At 38.2% G+C, this 21,012-nt stretch overlaps 1 protein-coding gene across 5 annotated transcripts in view; it reads right to left on the bottom strand.

Moving 5' to 3' along the window:
* TBC1D30 (TBC1 domain family member 30) overlaps positions 1-21,012 on the bottom strand; it is a 156,020-nt gene that overhangs the window by 13,272 nt on the left and 121,736 nt on the right. For all 5 annotated transcript variants that reach the window (XM_070755627.1, XM_070755629.1, XM_070755630.1 and 2 more), the window contains one exon: positions 2,389-2,494. In XM_070755627.1, coding sequence (XP_070611728.1) covers positions 2,389-2,494 — 106 coding nt within the window. The remainder of the gene's footprint in view (positions 1-2,388; positions 2,495-21,012) is intronic.

Raw genomic sequence — 21,012 nt, 5'->3', positions numbered from 1 at the left:
ACTAGGCGCTTTTCATTAGATAGAAAAATGAGATGCAGAGAAAGGAAGTGGCCCTGTGGTTGACCCAAAATTAAATTGACAGAGGTCAGTAGCAGCAATGCAAGACCGACTGACCCTTTTAAACTCTAGACTGCCTAGATCTATCACTGCTATGTGAACTTCCCCCCCCCCCCAATTTTTTTTTCAAACAAAATTCCATACGTACCAGAACTATGCAAGTGTGGTTCCCCTTACAGTGGCAGCCAGCAGATGCAGCAAGACAGGCCCTCAAAAAGTTTGTTTCTTTGTTTGCCTTGGATGGATGGCTAGGCGGCTATGCCCACAGGATCAAATTGGCACACTTTAGAACTACAACTTGGGGAGAGAGGAATTACCCCCCTGCACACAGAAGTCTGTTTCTTCTTTTGCCCTGGCTTAGTGGCTTGGTGGCTTTGCCCACAGGATCAAATTGGCACACTTGAGAACTGCAGAAACCCCAAGATTCAGGGAAACTGCATACAGAAGTCTGTTTCTTCTTGTGCCCTGGCTAGATGGCTTGGTGGCTTTGCCCACAGGATCAGATTGGCACACTGTAAAACTGCAACTGGGGGAGAGAGGAACTGCCCCCCTGCCCACAAAAGTCTGTTTCTTCTTGTGCCCTGGCTGGAGGGCTAGGGCGTATGCCCCCTGCCCACACAAGTTTTATTCTTTCTTTACCTTGGATGCCTTTTGAAAACAATGGCACAGTTGAGAAATCTCCCTTTTAGTGGCAGCAGCCACCAGATGCAGCCTAGTTGATGTTAGAAATCTCCCCAACCTATCTCTCCCTGTCAGCAGCAGCAACAGCACTGTTCCTAACTAACTAATAGCTCTTTTAATGGTGATGAACCGCATGGTCCTGCCTTTTATACAGGCATGTCAGATATCCCTCCGGACCAATCTCAGCCATGCATCTGGCTGGCCAATCACTGGTCAGCAGGCACGTGGCCAATCACAGCCAGTCCTTGCATTTCATGTCCAGAGACAGCATGGCTTCAGCTTACAACACGGCTGTTGATTGGTGCATCGCGGAGTTTGTTCAAACACTGAACTTGAACACAGACTTTTTTAAAAGTTTGGGTTTGGGTTCGGCATGCCGAACATCGCAAAGTTCGGCACGAACCCGAACTATGCAAGTTCGGTTCGCCCAACACTAGTAGTAACTGTGAGAGGGATTTTGGAGTCCTTGTGGACAACCATTTAAATGAGAGTCAGCAGTATGCAGCAGCTGCCAAAAAGCCAACACAATTCTAAGCTGCATTAATAGAGTAAAAAAAAAATTAACAGAGGGATAGAATCAAGATCATATGAAGTGTTAATACCACTTTATAATGCCTTGGTAAGGCCATACTTGAAATACTGCATTCAGTTTTAGTCGCCACGATGCAAAAAGGATGTTGAGACTCTAGAAAGAGTACAGAGAAGAACAACAACGATAATTAAGGGACTGGAGGCTAAAACATATGAAGAACGGTTGCCTAGTGTGTCCAGTTTAAAGAAAATAAGGAGTAGGGCAAACACGGTAGCAGTGTTCCAATATCTCAGGAGTTGCCAATATCTCAGGGGTTGCCACAAAGAAGAGGGAGTCAACCTATTATACAAAGCACCTGACGGTAGAACAAGAAGCAATGGGTGGAAACTAAATAAGGAGAGAAGTAACTTAAAACTAAGGAAACATTTCCTGACAGTTAGAACAATTAACCAGTGGAACAGCTTGCCTCAGAAGTTGTGAATGCTCCAACACCGGAAGTTTTTAAGAAGATGTTGGACAACCATTTGTCTGAAGAAGTGTAGGGTTTCCTGCCTAAGCAAGGGATTGGACTAGAACACCTCCAAGGTCCCTCCCAACTCTGTTGTTGTTGTTGTTATTGTTACGATTTATTCCCAGGATTCCTTAGCCCCAAAAAATTGCTATACAGTCTAACATCTAAAACATCATCAAGAATAGATAGAGCTACATGGACAACCATTGTATATTTTTTAAAAACATAATAATACTGTATTATTAATAAGATTCTTTTTTGCTTTAATATACTTGCCAAAGTTTGATAGAAAGCAAACATTACCCTAATGAATTCTGTTATTATAATAGAACAATAAGAGAGAGCTATTAAGAATTTTACTAGAGCTTTTAACAGTTACTGAACATACTGTATATAGCAAGCTGGATTTCATGTCTATCGTTAGCCCAATTTTCTCACTGACTGATATGACAGTAGTTCCACTGGGATTGAAGCAATCTTTCTCAGCTTTACTTAGAAAAGTCAAGGATTGAGTCTTTGACTCTGTGACTTACTTAACTTTTAATATTTTTAACAGGATGTATTAAATTGGTTTAAGCCCAATCTAATTTCATATTTTCTTACTAACCTGCATGAGTTCATTGCTATCAATGAGTTTATCTTCAAGCATCTCCTGCGTTAATTTTCCCATTGTGCCATAGAAGTCATCTGCAGTTTCACAAGAATTGATCTGCCTGCATCACAACACAAATATTTCTGTCACTATACATATTGTAATCCTGTATTGTACATTATTTGCTTTATTAAGCTGTTTTTATTGTTTCCTTAGGACTACATTTAAGGCTGGTTGGCTTAAACAGAAAATTACAAAAATGTTGCTTATTCAAGGATAACTTGAGATCAGTATCCTTGAATAATTATCATATTAATGGCAGAGAATAAACATATGGTGATATCCAGTTACACAAAGAAAGAGAAATTAACCATTTAATAGCTTTTATCCCTTCTGGAAGTCTTTACCAGCAATCAACTATTAGAGAGATCAGCCCTTCAAACAACCTGAACTTTAGCCTCAGTAGTGTCAGATCAGTCCTATAAAGCAGAAACCATCTATGATTTGACTGTAGGTGAGAAACTACATTGGCCTGTGAAACAGATACCTATTTAAAGAAGCAAGTATGTTGATATGAGCCACATCTGTTTCGGCTGGATATTCTGAACTATAAATCAACTGAAGGAGAAAATGTGATGTAGCTGTGATTCATGAAAACAGTATCTACCTTAACAACTGTGACAAAACCTGAGGTGGGATTCTACAGGCTCTAACAGATTGTCTAGAACCGGTTGTTAACTTTCTAAGCAGGTCACAGAACATGTTGTTAGAAGAAATCTCATTTTTCCCCACTTTACAGGGTTAATCCTGTAAGGAATTACAACTTTCTGTAATGTAATGTAATGTAATGTAATGTGGCACATCATGTCAAAATTTGGGTGCCCTGATAAATTCATCCTGATGGTACATCAATTTCATGATGGCATGATGGCCCGTGTACTGAACAATAGAGAAGGCCTTTTCGGTCACAAATGGTGTCAAGCAAGGGTGCGTATTGGCACCGACCTTGTTCAGCAAAATGTTTTCAGCCATGCTGTCAGATGCCTTCCCGAAGAGTTCCCTGGGAGTTAGCCTGAGATACAGGACCAATGGAAAACTGTTCAACCTGCAAAGACTCCAGGCTGTCACCAAGATAAAGGAGATTGTGCCACATGATCTCCTCTTTGCTGATGACTGTGCCCTATATGGTGGATCAGAGCAGGAAATGTGGATAATTTTGCAGCAGCATGTGACAACTTTGGTCTCCTTATCAACATAAAGAAGACTGAAGTGATTCATCAGTCAGCTTTGAAAGCCAAATACCAAGAGCCCACCATCACAGTAAAGGGACAAAAGCTACAAGCAGTGGACCAATTTACATACCTTGGCAGCACCCTCTCCCATGCACTGACTTTTGACATTGAAGTCAACTGCAGAATCGCCAAGGCAAGCTCTGCATTTGGCAGACTAATGACCAATGTGTGGCACCAACATGGAATAAGCCTTGCTACAAAGCTCAAAGCCTACCGAGCAATAGTGCTAACTACCCTGTTGTATATCAGTGAGACTTGGACTGCATACGGGAGACATGCTAGGGAATTGAACCACTTCCACGTGACCTGTCTCTGTAGAATTCTAAGGATCCAGTGGCAGGATAGGGTGCCTGATGTCCTCTCCAGAGCAGGCCTGCCATCAATTCCCACCCTGCTGATGAAAGCCCAGATATGCTGGGCAGGCCATGTTGCTAAGATGCCAGACCATCTCATCCCTAAACAGCTCCTCTAGGGTGAGCTGTCTAAAGGAAAGTGATTGCATAGGGGACAAAGGAAGTGTTACAAAGATATATTGAAAGTCCCTTGATATCGACACCACCTCCTGGGAAACCATGGCACAAGATCGACCAACATGGCTGTTGCTGATCCACCAAGGCTGCCAGACATCTGAAGCCAAAAGAACATTCAGAGCAGTAGAGAAGCAAGCACTCCACAAAGCCAGGTCTGCAAATGCAAATGCTGTGACAATGGTGCCCACATGTCTACCCAATATAGGGCAGAACATTTCATGCCCGTATAGGACTTACCAGCCACCTGCGGACACATCATGTACAGCCCACAATCCATTAGATGTCAAGGTCCTCCTCGAATACGATGGACAAACAACAACATCCTGGTGTTGTTTCTATAGCCTAATATTTATTGCACTGCTTACAGAAACTGCCTCTCCTTAAACCTTACTACATTATTGACAGTATGACTAGACTTACTTTTAATGATAAGGAACCAAGATGAGTGACATCCAGCAAGGCTTCTTTTTTAAAATATTTTTATTGATTTTTATAATATAAAACACACACACAACATATAACAAGTGCTCAATGATTGTGCCCATTACCAGACAAGCCTTCGTACCCCACCACCAATCCGGGGTGTTTCTTGTATAAACCATTTTAACTCAAGAGCAAAATATCTATTTACATATTATAAAGTGATTCCAATTTATTTCTTGTAGCTGTAGTCTCGGATTCTACTCGCCATGTATCGTCTTACCTTGTCCCATCGTCCTATCAGTTGTCGCAAGTCAGTTTCATTAACCAAATTCATCCTTTTGTCCATGATCTCAAATTGAATGTGGTCCACCATGTACCGGTACCAATTTTGCATTGTCCATTTTGTCACATCCTTCCAACCCAAGACTATTACCGCCTGAGCGCTTTCTATCGCTGCTTGTTTTATTTCTCTAAATTCTCCCCTCTCATTACTTTTGACTAATACTGCCATTTCCTTAGTAATTATCCATCTTATATTTAGCATCCTATTAATATCATTTTGCACTTTTTGCCAAAAATTCTGCACTACTGGGTATTCCCAAAACATATGCATAAACACTCCTTTATCTTGGCACCCATGCCAACAAATACCCTTAACATTCTGTTAAAATTATGCAAGTTGAACGGGTGTATAATACCACTTATGTAATATTTTTCTTCTCATTTCCCTAACTCTTGTATTCTTAGTTTTCCTTATATTCTCTACTATATTTTTCATCTCTTGTGCCTCTACTTGTATCTTATTTTGCCACCATTTAGTCAATCCTTGGATCACATCACCGTCTGACTGCACTAACATCTTATATATATTACTGGCCTGTGCCTTGGTACCCTCACTTTTTCTCTTATTATTTTCTCTAACTCTATCTCCTCCTTAAATAGTGCTTCTTTATTCTCACTTTCATTCAGATATTTACATATTGCATTTGTTTGTAGCCATCTTCCCTTACCCAACCACCATTCTATATGATTTCTACTTGGCCTCCCATCCTTCTCATATAACTGTTCTATCTTAATTATCCCTCTTCCCTTCAACTCTTCTATAATCATATTTAAATTTGTTTCATTATCTCTATTTATTACATATAGCAATGACAGTTTTGATTTATATAATCCTATTTTCCCCTGCCATTTTTTCAAAATTTCCATAGTCCCTTTCATGGGACCTATTAATTTATCTAAGTTGTTCCTATTCCACGTTATAAAAATTAATTCTCGACTTCCAGGTGAGCTCAGTTGTGTCAGACACCCGAAGACATTGCTCCGTCTTCACGGCGTCCTTTTCCACACCATAGGGCGCGATTTGCACTCTGTTGGGGCTTGGAGAGCCCGATGCAGAACAGGGGGTCTCCTGGAGCCCCCGGAGTGGATCGCCGCTGCCCCAGGGGGTAGGGACAACCCTGCGGCTACGACGATGGAGAACCGCATCCAGACGGCTGTCCGGGCGCGGCCATAGCAGCTGTCACACGAAGGGAGTCTAAGAGCCACAGAGAAGTCTTCAAAGAGGCAGATCGACAGAAAGAAAGAATAAAAAGGTAATCCTTTGGTATTGTTTCTAAATCTATAAAAGAGAAATAATATCTTAAAGCTAACGGCGAAACATAAACAAAGTGAAGAATTGAAAGTGATATCCATTTCTGAAAGAAGAAGACGGCTGGAACTACAGTACATGGTTTTGTTAAGCCTGACTGTGTTTAAAAAAAAGAACAAGAATCACAGCAATTTTTATATCTCTTTTTATATTGTTTTATTATATCTAATTAGGTGTTGGCTTTTATATTGATAAATAAATTGGAAGAACACATAGATTGGATTATTTAGAATGACTATTTAGATGAACTGCAGAATGAATAAATGAACTGAATAAATGAATTGAATAACGACCCATAAATTGTTTTTAATGAATTTTTGATAGGCTTGAATTTTTGAATCTTAATTTTACTATATATATTTTTTAAATTTTATCTGGACTTAATTTTAAAGTTTTTAAGAGAAAAAAACAGGGACTATTTTATCTTTCCGACACCAGAGGCGTAAGGATTTCCTTTTTCCTTTTCCAAGAAGAAAGAAATAGACTTATTTTTATTGAAATTCAAACTTTACAAATGCTACACTTGATATTGATTTGGAATTTTCATTTTTGGACATTGACATTAAAACATTTTTTTCTTAAGCAACCCTTTTCACCTCTCATTGGTATTTTGACAATTTTTGTTTTCTTTTTTTATCCTCTACTTTTTCTCCAGTAATATTGGTTAAAATATATTTTTATATCTCCTATTTTTTTAAAAAAATTATGCATATATTTTTGAGATTAAATAACTTCATAGTTTTTTTTATTATTCTTGAATTTTTTTCTTTACTTTCTCCTTCTTTTCTTTATTAATTAAATTAGAAATACAATATGTGCTAGAAATATTATTTTTTTCCCCTTCTTTGCCTGGTCCCCCTTTATAACTTTAGGATTTGGTATTTGAGAGATTGATCTTCCTTTCTTTTTTAAAATATCCCTTCTTTCTTTTTGTTTTAGCACCAGCAAAATCTTACTATTATTAACCTTTTTTTCTCTTTTTAATTATTATTATTTATTTATTTATTTTTCTTTCTGTTCTTCCTTTCTACCTTTTGCCTTTTTCTCATCTTTTTCCTCTCTCCCTTTTTACTTCCATATTGTTAACTAAGTTAAATTGATATTATTTATATTTCCATTTTTAATCCTATATATTTTGTAGTAGACATTATAATCAAAATTTAATTACTAACCATAGACAATAAGTGATTGTTTTAAGAACTGTATAATAAGGTTTAAAGCTTTAGAGATATGAAAGGTTCATACAGGGCACAAAGTGTGACTTTGGTGACAACAACAACAACTTGAAAACAAACAGCCACTCCAACTCCTACACCTAAAGTTTCTCCAACATCATCTCCATTACAACAATGGACAATAACTACAATGTTGGCTAAGGAGAAAGAAAAAGAAAAAGAAAAGTTACCTGCAGAGCTAAATCTTCAGTCTATTCAAGATGCATTAGCAGGCATCCAAGATTTTATGCAGAAGACACAAACTCAGACAAAAACTCAACTTGAAACTAATAAAGAAGAAGTGAAAAAGTACTTGGAAGAAATGAAGCAAGAGATGAAAGAGATGAAAAACGATATCAAAAAAGAAATTGGCGAACTCAAAACTGAAATAGCAGAAGTAAAAGGGAGCATGACTGAAATGGATGGGAATATGAAAGTCATACAACAAAATTTGCAAGAGAGTGAAAAAAGAATAAAAGCAACAGAAGAAAAAATTCAAGTTATGGGACAAAAGGTAGAAGAATATGAAGATCACAACTATGAAGCCTGCAGAGGTTTCGACATAGCAATAACCAACCTTGAACTCCAATCTGCATCACATGGCCTGAGATTTCAAAATATTGAAGAAGAAAGAGATGAAGATTTATCGGCAAAAATGGCGGAAGTAATAGGAGAAATCTTACAAGCAGATCCAGCAGAACTGATAAGAGAAATAGACAAAGTTTACAGAGTCCAAACTGGATACGTAAGACGCCACAATTTACCAAGAGAAGTACACATTAAGAGAAGTACACATTAAGTTTGCAAGAAGAATAATCAAAGATGATATACTGAGACAGACAAGAAATCAGATTTTTCAACGTAATGGAAAAGAAATCACTATTTTGAAACAAGTTCTTAAAAGGGTAAGAGAAAGCAGAAGAGAATATTACTTTCTTACAAGTATTTTAATCAAAAAGAATATTGTTTTCAGATGGTTGGTACCAGAAGGCCTAATTCTAACCTGGCAAGCAACGAAAGTGAAGATAGAAAGTGTGGAACAAGCAAAATCCTTTCTCGCACAAAGCAGATTGGACAGGACTGATCAACTCCAAATTGAACTCAAGAGTAGAGATGACATGATGGGGGCCACTGGTGGAAAGGGGGGAGAAATTCAGGAAGTGAAGAAGAAACAACTACGGGCTTCACAAGAACTGGTCTTAGAAAGGAGACTTCGAGAACCAAAAAACCCTAAAAGATACTACAAATAAAGATGACACATGATTTGAAAATCTTTTCAGTTAATGTAAACGGATTGAACAATCCAAAGAAAAGAAATCAAATATTAACCAAACTTAAGAAGCAAAAAGCGCAGATAAATATTTTACAAGAAGTTCACTTTAAAAAATCAAAAATAAGTCTTCTCAACAATTCAAAACTAGGGAAGTTATATACTAGTTTGGCAAATCAAAAGAAAAGGGGAGTGGCTATGTACATAGATGAATTAATTGAATCTAAACAAATATACAGTGATAGCGAGGGAAGGATTTTAATGGTACAACTAGACTTAGAAACAAAACCTCTTGTAATTGTCTCAATTTATGCCCCAAATGACAACCAAAAACAATTTTATAAAGATTTACATGAAAAAATAAATGAATTATCAATTGAAAATATGATAATAATAGGAGATTTTAATGCAATCTCAGATGACCAAATGGACTATACCGGGAAAAGAAAAGGAAAGGGAAAAAAAGGTAATTTTGCCCGTGACATTTTGGAAAATGTGTACAGAATTATTATTAAAAGATATATGGCGAGAATACCATTTAAAAGATAAACAATATACTTTTTATTCTAACCCACACAAGACTTGGTCCAGGCTTGACATGGCTTGGGCCCCAGTACATATATTGGAACAAATCAGTGAAATAGAAATAGAGACAAATACCTGGGCTGACCATAATCCTTTACTTATACACTGGAAAGGTAAAAGGAAAATAAATAATTGGTCAATGAATGGAAATATAATAAAAGATCTAGAGTATAGAAAATGGATAGAGAAAGAATTAGAGATCTTTTTAAAAATAAATAAAAACAGTGATACTACCCCCCAAAACCTATGGGACAAAACAAAGGCATATATACGTGGGTTAACAATTTCTTTTATAGCAAAAAAAAATAAAGAAAAGAAAATATATTATCAAAAATTAGAAGAAGAACTGAAAAAATTAGAATTGGTAATGCAAAAAGAGGATAATGACGATAAAGCTAAAAATCAGAGAGAATTAATAAAACATAAATTGAGATTGATAGAACAAGAAACAATAGTAGAAAAGATAAAGAGAGCAAAACAAGAATATTTTGAATACGCGAATAAACCAGGAAGTTGGTTGCCATATAAACTTAGAAAAGAGAGGGAAAATAAGATTATTAAAATTTTGATGGACTCTAAAGGTAAAATAAAACACAGAACAGAGGAAAAAAAGGGAATAGCAGTAGAATTTTATAGACAAATATATAAGAGAGAAGAAATAAACGAGGATTTAATTTTTGAATATTTGAGAGATATAGACTTACCAGTGTTAACCGAAATACCACGGCAAAGATTAAATAAACCTATTACAGAAATGGAATTAAGACAATCTATAAAGAATCAGAAAAACAATAAAGCGATGGGCCCAGATGCGATACGAGCAGAATTCTATAAGTTAGATATAGAAATACTTTTTTCAAATATTTTGGAGATATATAACCATATAATGGCAGAAGGTAAATTACCTATAACATGGTCAGAAACTTTAATAACTTTAATACATAAAGCAGGCACGAAAAAGAAAAAGCTGAGAATTACAGACCAATTTCATTGTTAAATGTAGACTATAAAATTTTTATATCAATTTTTGCTAATAGGTTTAAAAGCATTATAAATGATATGATACATAGTGACCAAAATGGATTTTTACCAAGAAGACAAATTAAAAATAATTTAAGAACAATAGTAAATACATTAGAATACTATGAACAGCATCCAGAAAAACAAATGTCACTTATATTTTTAGATGCGAAAAAAGCATTTGATAACGTAGATTGGAATTTTATGAAAATACAACAAAATAAGATGGAGGTTGTGTTCTGTCTGGGTTCCCCCAGACCTCAACACCAACTGGAAAAAACAGCCAGACACTCTGGTAAAAGCCAAAAGTATTTTATAACTGGAAAAAATAAGCACAGAGGAAAACCTGTTCTTCCCAACAGACAGGATATAATACGGTACAGCAGGGTCTTGATGTCCAGACAATACAGCAAGCTTCTTGCTGCCCCCCCCCCCCCAAGGTTTCAATAGTCAAAGGCACAAACCAGGATTCCAAGACGCCAAAGTTCACAGTCAGGTCCCACGACTCTCAAAGATAAAACTCCACAAGCCAGGAAGGGTGGGTCTGCCTTTTAGCCTTTCCCAAGAGCACCACACCCAAACCCAGCTGTTGCCACTTTAATGCTGAAAGTATTTAGCCAATTGATTCCGTCTCTGAGTAGCTCTTCGTTGTCGCAGATCAATTATGGCTTGTGCACTTTCCTCTAAGGAATCCAGGCTGCTTGCTGGGGAGAGCTCCCCCTGGTGGGACTCTGGCTGTCCTCCCTCTTCTTCAGCCTGGGATACCTCCTCCTCGTCTGTCTGCACCTCCTGTTCCTCAGCCTCTCCCTCTGAGCTGGAAACCGACAGAACGTCAGCCGTTCCCGGAGGGGCCTCAGACGGAACCACAACAGGTTGGAACAAAATTTTTTAACATAATAGATGCCATATATTCTGAACAATCAGCTAGAATTATAATAAATAGTGAGCAGACAGAAAAAGTAGCAATACAACGAGTAGTAAGACAAGGTTGTCCAATATTGCCATTATTATTTATTTTAACATTAGAAGCACTGTTGATAAAAATAAGAGCTGTTAGGGAAATAAAAGGATTGAAGATTAAAAAAGAGACCTATAAAGTACAAGCGTTTACCGATGATGTGGTCTTTATTTTAGAAGACCCTACAGCATCAATCTCAAGGTTAATAAACTTAATTGAAGAATATGGGAACGTTGCAGGATTGAAAATAAACAAAGAAAAGGCACAGATACTAACAAAGATTATGACAAAGACACAGAGAAAACATTTAGAAGATCTATCAAATATGAAAATTACAAAAAAGGTGAAATATTTAGGTATATGGATGACTTCCAAAGCCATATCCTTAAAAAATGATAATTATTTAAAATTATTAGGCCAGAGCAAAAAAGATTTGGAAGTATGGAGTAATTTACAATTATCACTAGTGGGAAGAATTTCTACAATTAAAATGAATTTTCTCCCCAAAATTTTATTTCTTTTTCAAGTTATCCCAATTAATCCTGGACCGAAATTTTTTGTAGAACTAAATAGGATAACAAAAAAATTTATATGGCAAGGTAAGAAACCAAGAATAAATAAAAATTCACTAGAAGATTGCAAAGAAAGAGGAGGCCTTGGCCTCCCAAATTGGAAATTATATTACCAAGCCACCGCCCTAACATGGATAAAAGAGTGGTTGACTTTAGAAAATCAAAGGTTGCTTAACTTAGAAGGTCATGACTTAATGTTGGGCTGGCATGCTTTTATATGGTATGAAAAGTTAAAAACACACTCATATTTTAAAAACAATATTATTAGGAAAGCATTGATTGATGTATGGAATGAAATAAAGAAAAATAATTTTTTAGTAATGCCAGAATGGATTTCACCTATTGAAGCCATTTCCCACCCGAATTTCATAAAAGAAGGAAAGATTTGGAAATACAGGGACTTATTGGATAATCAATTAAAATTAAGAACAAAACAAGAATTACAAGAATTAGGTATTGATTTGGATTGGTGGCAATATATACAGATTAGTTCCAGATATCAAATGGATATTAAAATTTATATTTTTAGAAAAGAAAATAATGTATTAAGTAAATTATTACTTCAAAATCAAGTGAAGTTAATTGGAAATGTATATAAATATTTAATAAATCATAGAACGATAGGTTGGATACTGAAAGACAATATGATCAGCTGGTGCAAAAATTTTGGCAAAGAGATAAATTTAGAAACATGGGAAAAGATATGGATGTATAATTGGAAAATAACAAAATCAATTTCTTTCAAAGAAAATCAAATCAAGATGCTTTATAGATGGCACCTTCCATCATATAGGATTTCCAAAATGTTTCCTATTGCTTCACCTGTTTGTTGGAAATGTAAAAAAGAAACTGGCACATATTTCCACGCATGGTGGACATGTTCTGAAGCCAATAAATATTGGAATAAAGTAGAGAAATGGATAAATGAAATAACAAAGGAGAAGATAAAAAAATCTCCCGAATTTTTCCTACTGGGTATTTCAAATACGAAGTATAAAAAATAAATTTATTATTTAATAATACATACCGTATATACTCGAGTATAAGCCGACCCGAGTATAAGCCGAGGCACCAATTTTTGCCACAAAAACTGGGAAAACGTATTGACCCGAGTATAAGCCGAGGTTAGAAAATGCAGTGGCTACTGGTAACTTATAAAAATGGAAAACAATAAAATTACATTAATTGAGACATGTTTTAGAATATTTATTTTAAAGAAAACCAGTAAACTAGCTCTGTAAATTTAAAAGAGGGTAAACAAATTAACAATATTAACAATAAATTAAAAAGTAAAAAAAGTAGCTCGATCAGGAACAAAGCTAAAACCTAAGAGTTAAAATCCTTCAAAACTGGATTCCTTCTCATCATTAATTGGATTTACATTATTGTTCTGTTTTTTATATATGCTGTGAGCCACCCTGAGTCCTTGGAGAGGGATTGCATACAAATCCAATTAAATAAACAAACAAACAAACAAACAAATAAATAAGTGTATCCAAAGAAGAGCTTCAGCATTAGCTGCTGTGAGGTTATCAGCATAGAAAACCAAATAGATAGATAGATAGATAGATAGATAGATAGATAGATAGATATAGATAGAAAGATAGATAGACAGACAGACAGACAGAAAAATAGATAGATAGATAGATAGATAGATAGATAGATAGAAATAGATACAGATAGATAGATAGATAGAAAGAAAAATAGTTAGATAGAAAAATAGATAGATAGAAATAGATACAGATAGATAGATAGATAGATATAGATAGATAGAAAGATAGATAGACAGACAGATAGAAAAATAGATAGATAGATAGATAGATAGAAATAGATACAGATAGATAGATAGATAGAAAGAAAAATAGTTAGATAGAAAAATAGATAGATAGAAATAGATACAGATAGATAGATAGATAGATAGATAGATAGACAGATAGATATAGATAGAAAGATAGATAGACAGACAGACAGATAGAAAAATAGATAGATAGATAGATAGATAGATAGATAGAAAGAAATAGATACAGATAGATAGATAGATAGATAGAAAAATAGATAGATAGAAAAATAGATAGATAGAAAGATAGACAGATAGAAAAAGAATTCCTGTCTAGCTCTGCCTCATAACACATTATTAGATCCTATCCAAGCAAGGACAGCAACTACCACAAAATACCATTTTTTAAACAGTTTAAATCCTTTCAAAGGAGGGGGAGGAGAATCTGACAGCAGGGGGCCTTTTTAATCCGACTAAGGGCAATGCAGAGAGAGCATGGAATAGTTACTCACCATTGCTTTTTTCCCCTCGGTTGGAGCAAATGGCTGCCTTCTTTGCTTGAGTTAGGGAGAGGAACTACGGCGTGCGAGAAGGGACAAAAGCTGGTGCCTCCTCGCTCTGGCTCAAGCAATGGCGCCCTCGTGTGGTGACTTTGTCAATGACCCGAGTATAAGCCGAGGCTGTGTTTTTCAGCCCATTTTTGGGGCTAAAAAACTCGGCTTATACTCGAGTATATACGGTATATTAGTTGCGGCAAGAATTACATTTGCACAGAAATAGAAAGAAAAGGAAATACCAAAAGATGTATTTTTAAAAATTATAGAATGTGCAGAAATAGACATGATGACAAAACGTTTGAATAACCAAGCTGAAACAGAATTTTATAAAATATGGGATAAAGTATATAAATGGTGGAATCTTAAAAATAGTGGTAAAATTATATAAGTAAGAATTTTTTATTTGAATTTATCAATTAGAAAGTTAATTGTATGTATAGATGGAAGAATATTTTTAGTTATATTAAATAAGTGAATATTAATTAATTAATTAAATAACATGATAGTAATAGACAGAACGTAATAGTTTAAAAATAATAAAAATACAGAGTATTTTTATAATGTTACTAATATTAAAGTATTATTTTTATATAGTATAATTAGTTTAAGTATTTCATATTTTATAGATAAAAAAATTAATTAAAGTTATAGAAACCATAAACTATAAACAATAGAGTTAAATTTAATAAGAATATAGAGTGTGAGTGTTATATTTCTGAATCGATCTGATTATAGTTAGACATTTTTTTTGTATTAGTTGGACTTCTATGATAAGCGGAGCAATGGTAGCTCCTTGAATGTTGAATGTTGTTTGTCTTTGTATGTCTAACGAAAAATAATAAAAAAATATTTTTTTAAAAATTAATTTTCTATTCTTTATCCCGTTTATCTGTTTTTCCATTTTCACCCATTTATTTTTGAATAATTGCAGCTCTATTAATCCTTCAATTTGAAATGCTTCCCTATACAACTCCAAACAAGGAATTCCCTATCCACCCTCTTTTTCATTCGCTATTAACCACTTTTTCCTTATTCTTGGTCTCTTATCTTCTTCAATCCAGTAACTAAGTTTTTTATCCCACTCTCTAAACTTGGATGCTAATAGACCCCCTGGCAATACCTGAAACAGGTACATCATTTGGGGAACTATCATTTTCAAGGCTCTTATTTTAGAGATTCTCCTTAGCTTTTTTTCTTTCTGTTTCAACAGTTTCCTCCATATTAATCTATAATTCACCTCCTCGATTTTTACTGGGTTTCTCAATAACCAAATTCCCAAATATTTAATTTTCTTTAATCCTAACTTCAACCCTGATTCCTTCCTAATTTCTATCTGCTCTCTCGGACCTGTATTTAAACACATAATTTCTGATTTTTCCATATTGACTGACAATCCCGATTCCTGTTTAAACTATTTCTTATCCCTTTAATCATCTCCATCAGGGTCTGGGTCAATATAATTGCATCATCTGCAAATAGGTTTAATTTCATTTCTAATTCCCCTATTTTATATCCTACCCAAGTATTATCTTGTCTTATCTTATTAGCTAAAGTCTCTATTGCTATTACATATAACATTGGAGATAAAGGACATCCCTGCTTGGTGCCATTTTGTATTTTAATACTCTGCGTTCTTTGTCCGTTCACCCTTATATATGCTTCATTCCCTTTATAAATCTCTTTTATAATTTCACAAAATTTGTCCCCCCATATTTAATTCCTTACATAGTTTGTATAAATAGCTATGGTTAACTTTATCAAAAGCTTTATAAACGCCTAATTTCAAAATTCCCAATTTCCTTTTAGTAACGGTAGCATGGTGCATCACATTTATTACATTTCTAATTGGTTCACTTATCTTCCTACCCTTCACAAATCCATACTGACCATCTTCAATTATTTTTGGTAAAATATTTTTGAGTCTGTTTGCCAATATCTTCATAAATATTTTATAATCTTGGTTCGCCAAACTAATAGGACGGTAGTACCCAGGCTCTCTTAAATCTTGATCAATCTTCGGGATGGTAACAATCTCTGAAAGCTTCCATGTCTGCGGGATATCATGAGTTAACAATATATTATTAAACAATTTCCCCAAATGTGGCAACAGTTAATTCATATAAGTTTTATAAAATTCTCCTGTAAACCCATCCGGGCCCGGTGCTTTGGCTTCTTTTAACCCTTTAATTACTCTAGCAATTTCATTTTGTGTAATTTCTGCATTCAATATTTGTTTATCTTCTTCGCTTACTATTTTCCCAACATTTACATGAGCTGAGGAGAGTGAGACCGGAGTTTCCAGAAACACCAGCTGTGAGAGAAGCTGTGAGAGAGTGAGAGCGAATGGGAGGTGGCAAATGTGTAAAACTAACAGTAATTAACAGCACGTTCGAATTAGATCTGAACAGAGAGGGCGACTGGAGTTTAAATCCCATCGCCATGTGAAGTCTTTTTTGCTACAGAGAACAATCAGAGTAGCAGCAACTGGCAGAAATTACTCTGGGAGCCTGGAGATGTTGAACACGCTGTGGATGCCGTGGAATTTTTCTGGGCGTCGGGAACAGTGTGACTCTCATCAGAGAAGCAGCCAGAATTGTTGGAGATCTTGTTGGGACCGCTATAACACCAAGAAGCAAATCTGTCTGCACCTTGGCTCCTTGGACTTAAAGGCAGCTTGTGATTTCTGGCAAGATCATACCAAGGAGAGAGACCAAGTGAGTGAGACCTTCCAGTATTCTCTAACTATTGCTCTCCTTTTGTCTGCGGAACCCCGATTAACTGCAGAGACCTTTCTATGTGGACTACCTTGTCTGGATGATGTTGTTTACATTTATTGCAACCGGCACTTTAACTGGTGAGGGAGGACCTCTAGAAGTTTCCATAGACTCTATCACAAGAAGATCTGGGATAGAGAGCCTTACTCATGCCTCATTAGAACTTATTAATATCATCCATGACCCCCCCCCCCATGGACTCCTATAAGGGTGGACTCTCTCTTCCTTACACCCCTGGAAGAATTGATTGTCCCCTTGCATGTGAACTGGCGATCCAGTTGTTCTTATGGACATTGCTACTGGGATGACCCAAATTGAAATGATGCATTTACACTTATTAATTAGCTTGTTAACATAATGTATTTGATCCTATTTATATTTTTGTATTTTTTGTATTTTATAGTTTATTATCATATTTATATTTAGTATTTACATCTTATATTTACTCTATTTTAAGGAATTAAGGGTTTTTGATATTGCTAGTACTAAATATTAAGGGTTGTTATTAATTTTTCTAGAACTAAATTTTAACTAATTTATGGGTTTTTTTAAACGATGGATGATTAGAGTGGGTGATGTAATTGTTATGATACGAATGAGTGGGCTGGGTGGGATGATATGTATGGAAATAATAGAGATAGTATGAATGTGGAATTTAGCCTACCTGGTGGTAGAGAGACAGGAGGGATGGGGATATGTATCTCCAGTGTGACAGAGGGCCAGAACATTCTGGTCATGCTGGGGAGAGGTAGATATGGCGGGAGCCACGGGGCGAGCCATTCTGGAGGAAAAAGAGATCGCTGCCTAAAAGCGATCCCTTGTTCCGACCCCGTGAGCTCAACCCGGGGTCCTGGTGACGAGTGCAATCTGGGCCCTGGGCTCAAGTTGCTGCTACTCAATGCCAGATCAGTCGTAAATAAAGCTCTCCTCATCCGGGATCTGATCCTGGATGAGGAGGCCGATCTAGCATGTGTGACTGAAACCTGGCTGGGCCCAGAGGGAGGAATCCCTCTCTCAGAAATATGCCCAGCTGGGTTTCAGATATGGCATCAGCCTCGACCCCAGGGAAGGGGGGGGAGGAGTGGCTATTGTAGCCACTGAAGACCTTCGCCTGCGTAGACTCGCTGCCCCTGAGATTGCGGGTTGTGAGTTGCTCCTTGTGAAGTTGGACTTAGGGGTTCAGGTGGGCTTGTTACTCATGTACCTGCCTCCCAGCTGCGTGTCAATAGCCCTGCCTGTGCTGCTCGAGGAGGTGGCTGGGTTGGCGGTGGAGTTCCCCGGACTTATCGTCCTGGGGGACTTCAACCTGCCGTCACTCCTCTGGTGGTTCCTCTGGACTGGGACAGGAGTTCATGGCCACCATGACAGCCATGGACCTGACTCAAGTAGTTCAGGGTCTGAGTCACGAGGGGGGGCAGACACCCGACATGGTATTTCTCTCGGAGCAATTGAGTAATGGTCTGAGACTAAGGGGCTTAGAAGCATTGCTTTGTCATGGTCAGACCATTTTCTGCTATGGCTTGATTTCCTGGCTCCAATCCTCTCCCCGCAGGGAGGCGGAACCGATTAGGAGGTTCCGCCCCAGATGCCTGATGGACCCTGAGGGCTTTCAGAGGGCGCTTGGGGTTTTACCAGATTCACTCGTCCACAGCTCGGCAGAGTCTCTCGCTGAGGCCTGGAACAAGGCGGCAGCAGAGGCTCTTGACCAAATTGCGCCATTGCAACCTCTTTGTGGCACTAGACCCCGTAGAGCTCCATGGTTCAACGAGGAGCTCCGGGAGTTGAAACACCAGAAGAGACATCTAGAGAAACGATGGAGGAAGAGTAAGTCTGAATCCGATCGAACCCTTGTAAGAGCTTTTATTAAGACCTACAAAGTGGCGCTCAAGGTGGCAAGATGCACATACCATGCTGCCTTGATTGCATCAACGGAATCCCGCCCGGCCACTCTGTTTAGGGTGACCCACTCCCTTCTAAATCAGGGGGGAGTTGGGGAGTCCTTGCAGGGTAGTGCCGAGGAATTTAACTCGTTTTTCGCTGATAAAGTCGCTCGGATCCGGGCGGACCTCGACTCCAATTGTATAGCAGTATCGGCTGACAACGAGTCAGTCGAGGTGACTGGGGCTAAATGTCTTTGTCCATCTGTCTGGGAGGAGTTTGACTTGGTGACATCTGATGAAGTGGACAAGGCCATTGGAGCTGTGAGTTCCGCCACCTGTCTACTGGATCCGTGTCCCCTTGGTTGGTGACACGGAACTGGGTCCAGGAGATTGTCAATGCCTCCTTGGGGAGGGGGTCCTTTCCGGCTCCTTATAAGGAGGCACTTGTGCGCCCCCTCCTCAAGAAGCCTTCCCTGGACCCAGCCGTGCTTAATAACTACCGTCCAGTCTCCAACCTTCCCTTTATGGGGAAGGTTGTTGAGAAGGTGGTGGCGCTCCAACTCCAGCAGTCCTTGGAAGAAGCCGATTACATAGGCCCTCAACAGTCTGGATTCAGGCCTGGCTACAGCACGGAAACTCTTTGGTCGTGTTGATGGATGATCTCTGGCGGGCACGGGACAGGGGCTTGTCCTCTGTCCTGGTGGTTCTTGACCTCTCAGCGGCTTTCAATACCATCGACCATGGTATCCTTCTGCGCCGGCTGGAGGGGTTGAGAATGGGAGGCACTGTTCTCCAGTGGTTCTCCTCCTACCTCTCCGGTCGATCGCAGTCGGTGTTACTGGGGGGTCAGAGATCAATCTCTAGGTCTCTCCCTTGTGGGGTGCCTCAGGGGTCGGTCCTCCCCCCCCTGCTATTTAATATCTACATGAAATCGCTGGGTGAGATCATCCAAGGGCATGGGGTGAGGTATCATCAATATGCCGATGATACCCAGTTATATATCTCCACCCCGTGTCCAGTTAACGAAGCAGTGGAAGTGATGTGCCGGTGCCTGGAGGCTGTTGGGGCCTGGATGGGTGTCAACAAACTCAAACTCAACCCAGACAAGATGGAGTGGCTGTGGGTCTTGCCTCCCAAGGACAATTCCATCTGTCCATCCATTACTCTGGGGGGGGAACTATTAACCCCCTCAGAGAGGGTTCGCAACTTGGGCGTCCTCCTTGATCCACAGCTGACATTGGAACATCATCTTTCGGCTGTGGCGAGGAGGGCGTTTGCCCAGGTCCGCCTGGTGTACCAGTTGCGGCCCTATTTGGACAGGGAGTCACTGCTCACAATCGCTCATGCTCTCATCACCCCGAGGTTTGATTACTGCAATGCTCTCTACATGGGGCTACCTCTGAAAAGTGTTCAGAAACTTCATATCGTGCAGAACGTGGCCACGAGAGCCATCGTGGGGTTTCCTAGATTCGACCACGTTTCTACAACACTCCGTGGCCTGCATTGGCTGCCGATCAGTTTCTGGTCACAATTCAAAGTGTTGGTTATGACCTTTAAAGCCCTGCATGGCATTGGACCAGAGTACCTCCGGAACCGCCTGCTACCGCACGAATCCCAGCGACTGATAAGGTCCCACAGAGTTGGCCTTCTCCAGGTCCCCTCAACCAAACAATGTCGTTTGGCGGGCCCAGGGGAAGAGCCTTCTCTGTGGCAGCCCCGGCCCTCTGGAATCAACTCCACCCGGAGATTAGAACTGCCCCCACACTCTTTGTCTTTTGTAAATTACTCAAGGCTTTTTTATATTTATGTTTGGGTATGTACATGTTGTTTGCTTTTTAAAAATATGATAGGGTTTTATATGCTTTTTAATATTAGATTTGTTTTCGCTGGAATATTGTTTTTATTATTGTTGTGAGACGCCCCAAGTCTTCAGAGAGGGGAAGCATACAAATCTAATAAATTGAATTGAATCTCGCTGAATAGTAAGTACCTCTATTTGGCATATCTGCATGGAGATCCACCATATTAAGTCTATTTAAATGCAACATCCTACTATTTCCGATCCCATTTGTTAATTGCATATTGAAATCTCCTGCCAAAAGCGTTGTGCCCTCCATAAAGTTATCCAACTTCCTC

The sequence above is a fragment of the Erythrolamprus reginae genome, chromosome 6, assembly GCF_031021105.1.
Source record: "Erythrolamprus reginae isolate rEryReg1 chromosome 6, rEryReg1.hap1, whole genome shotgun sequence".
Classification (NCBI taxonomy): domain Eukaryota; kingdom Metazoa; phylum Chordata; class Lepidosauria; order Squamata; family Dipsadidae; genus Erythrolamprus; species Erythrolamprus reginae.
Note: the sequence above shows the minus strand (reverse complement) of the source record. Positions and strands in the feature narration are given on the sequence as shown.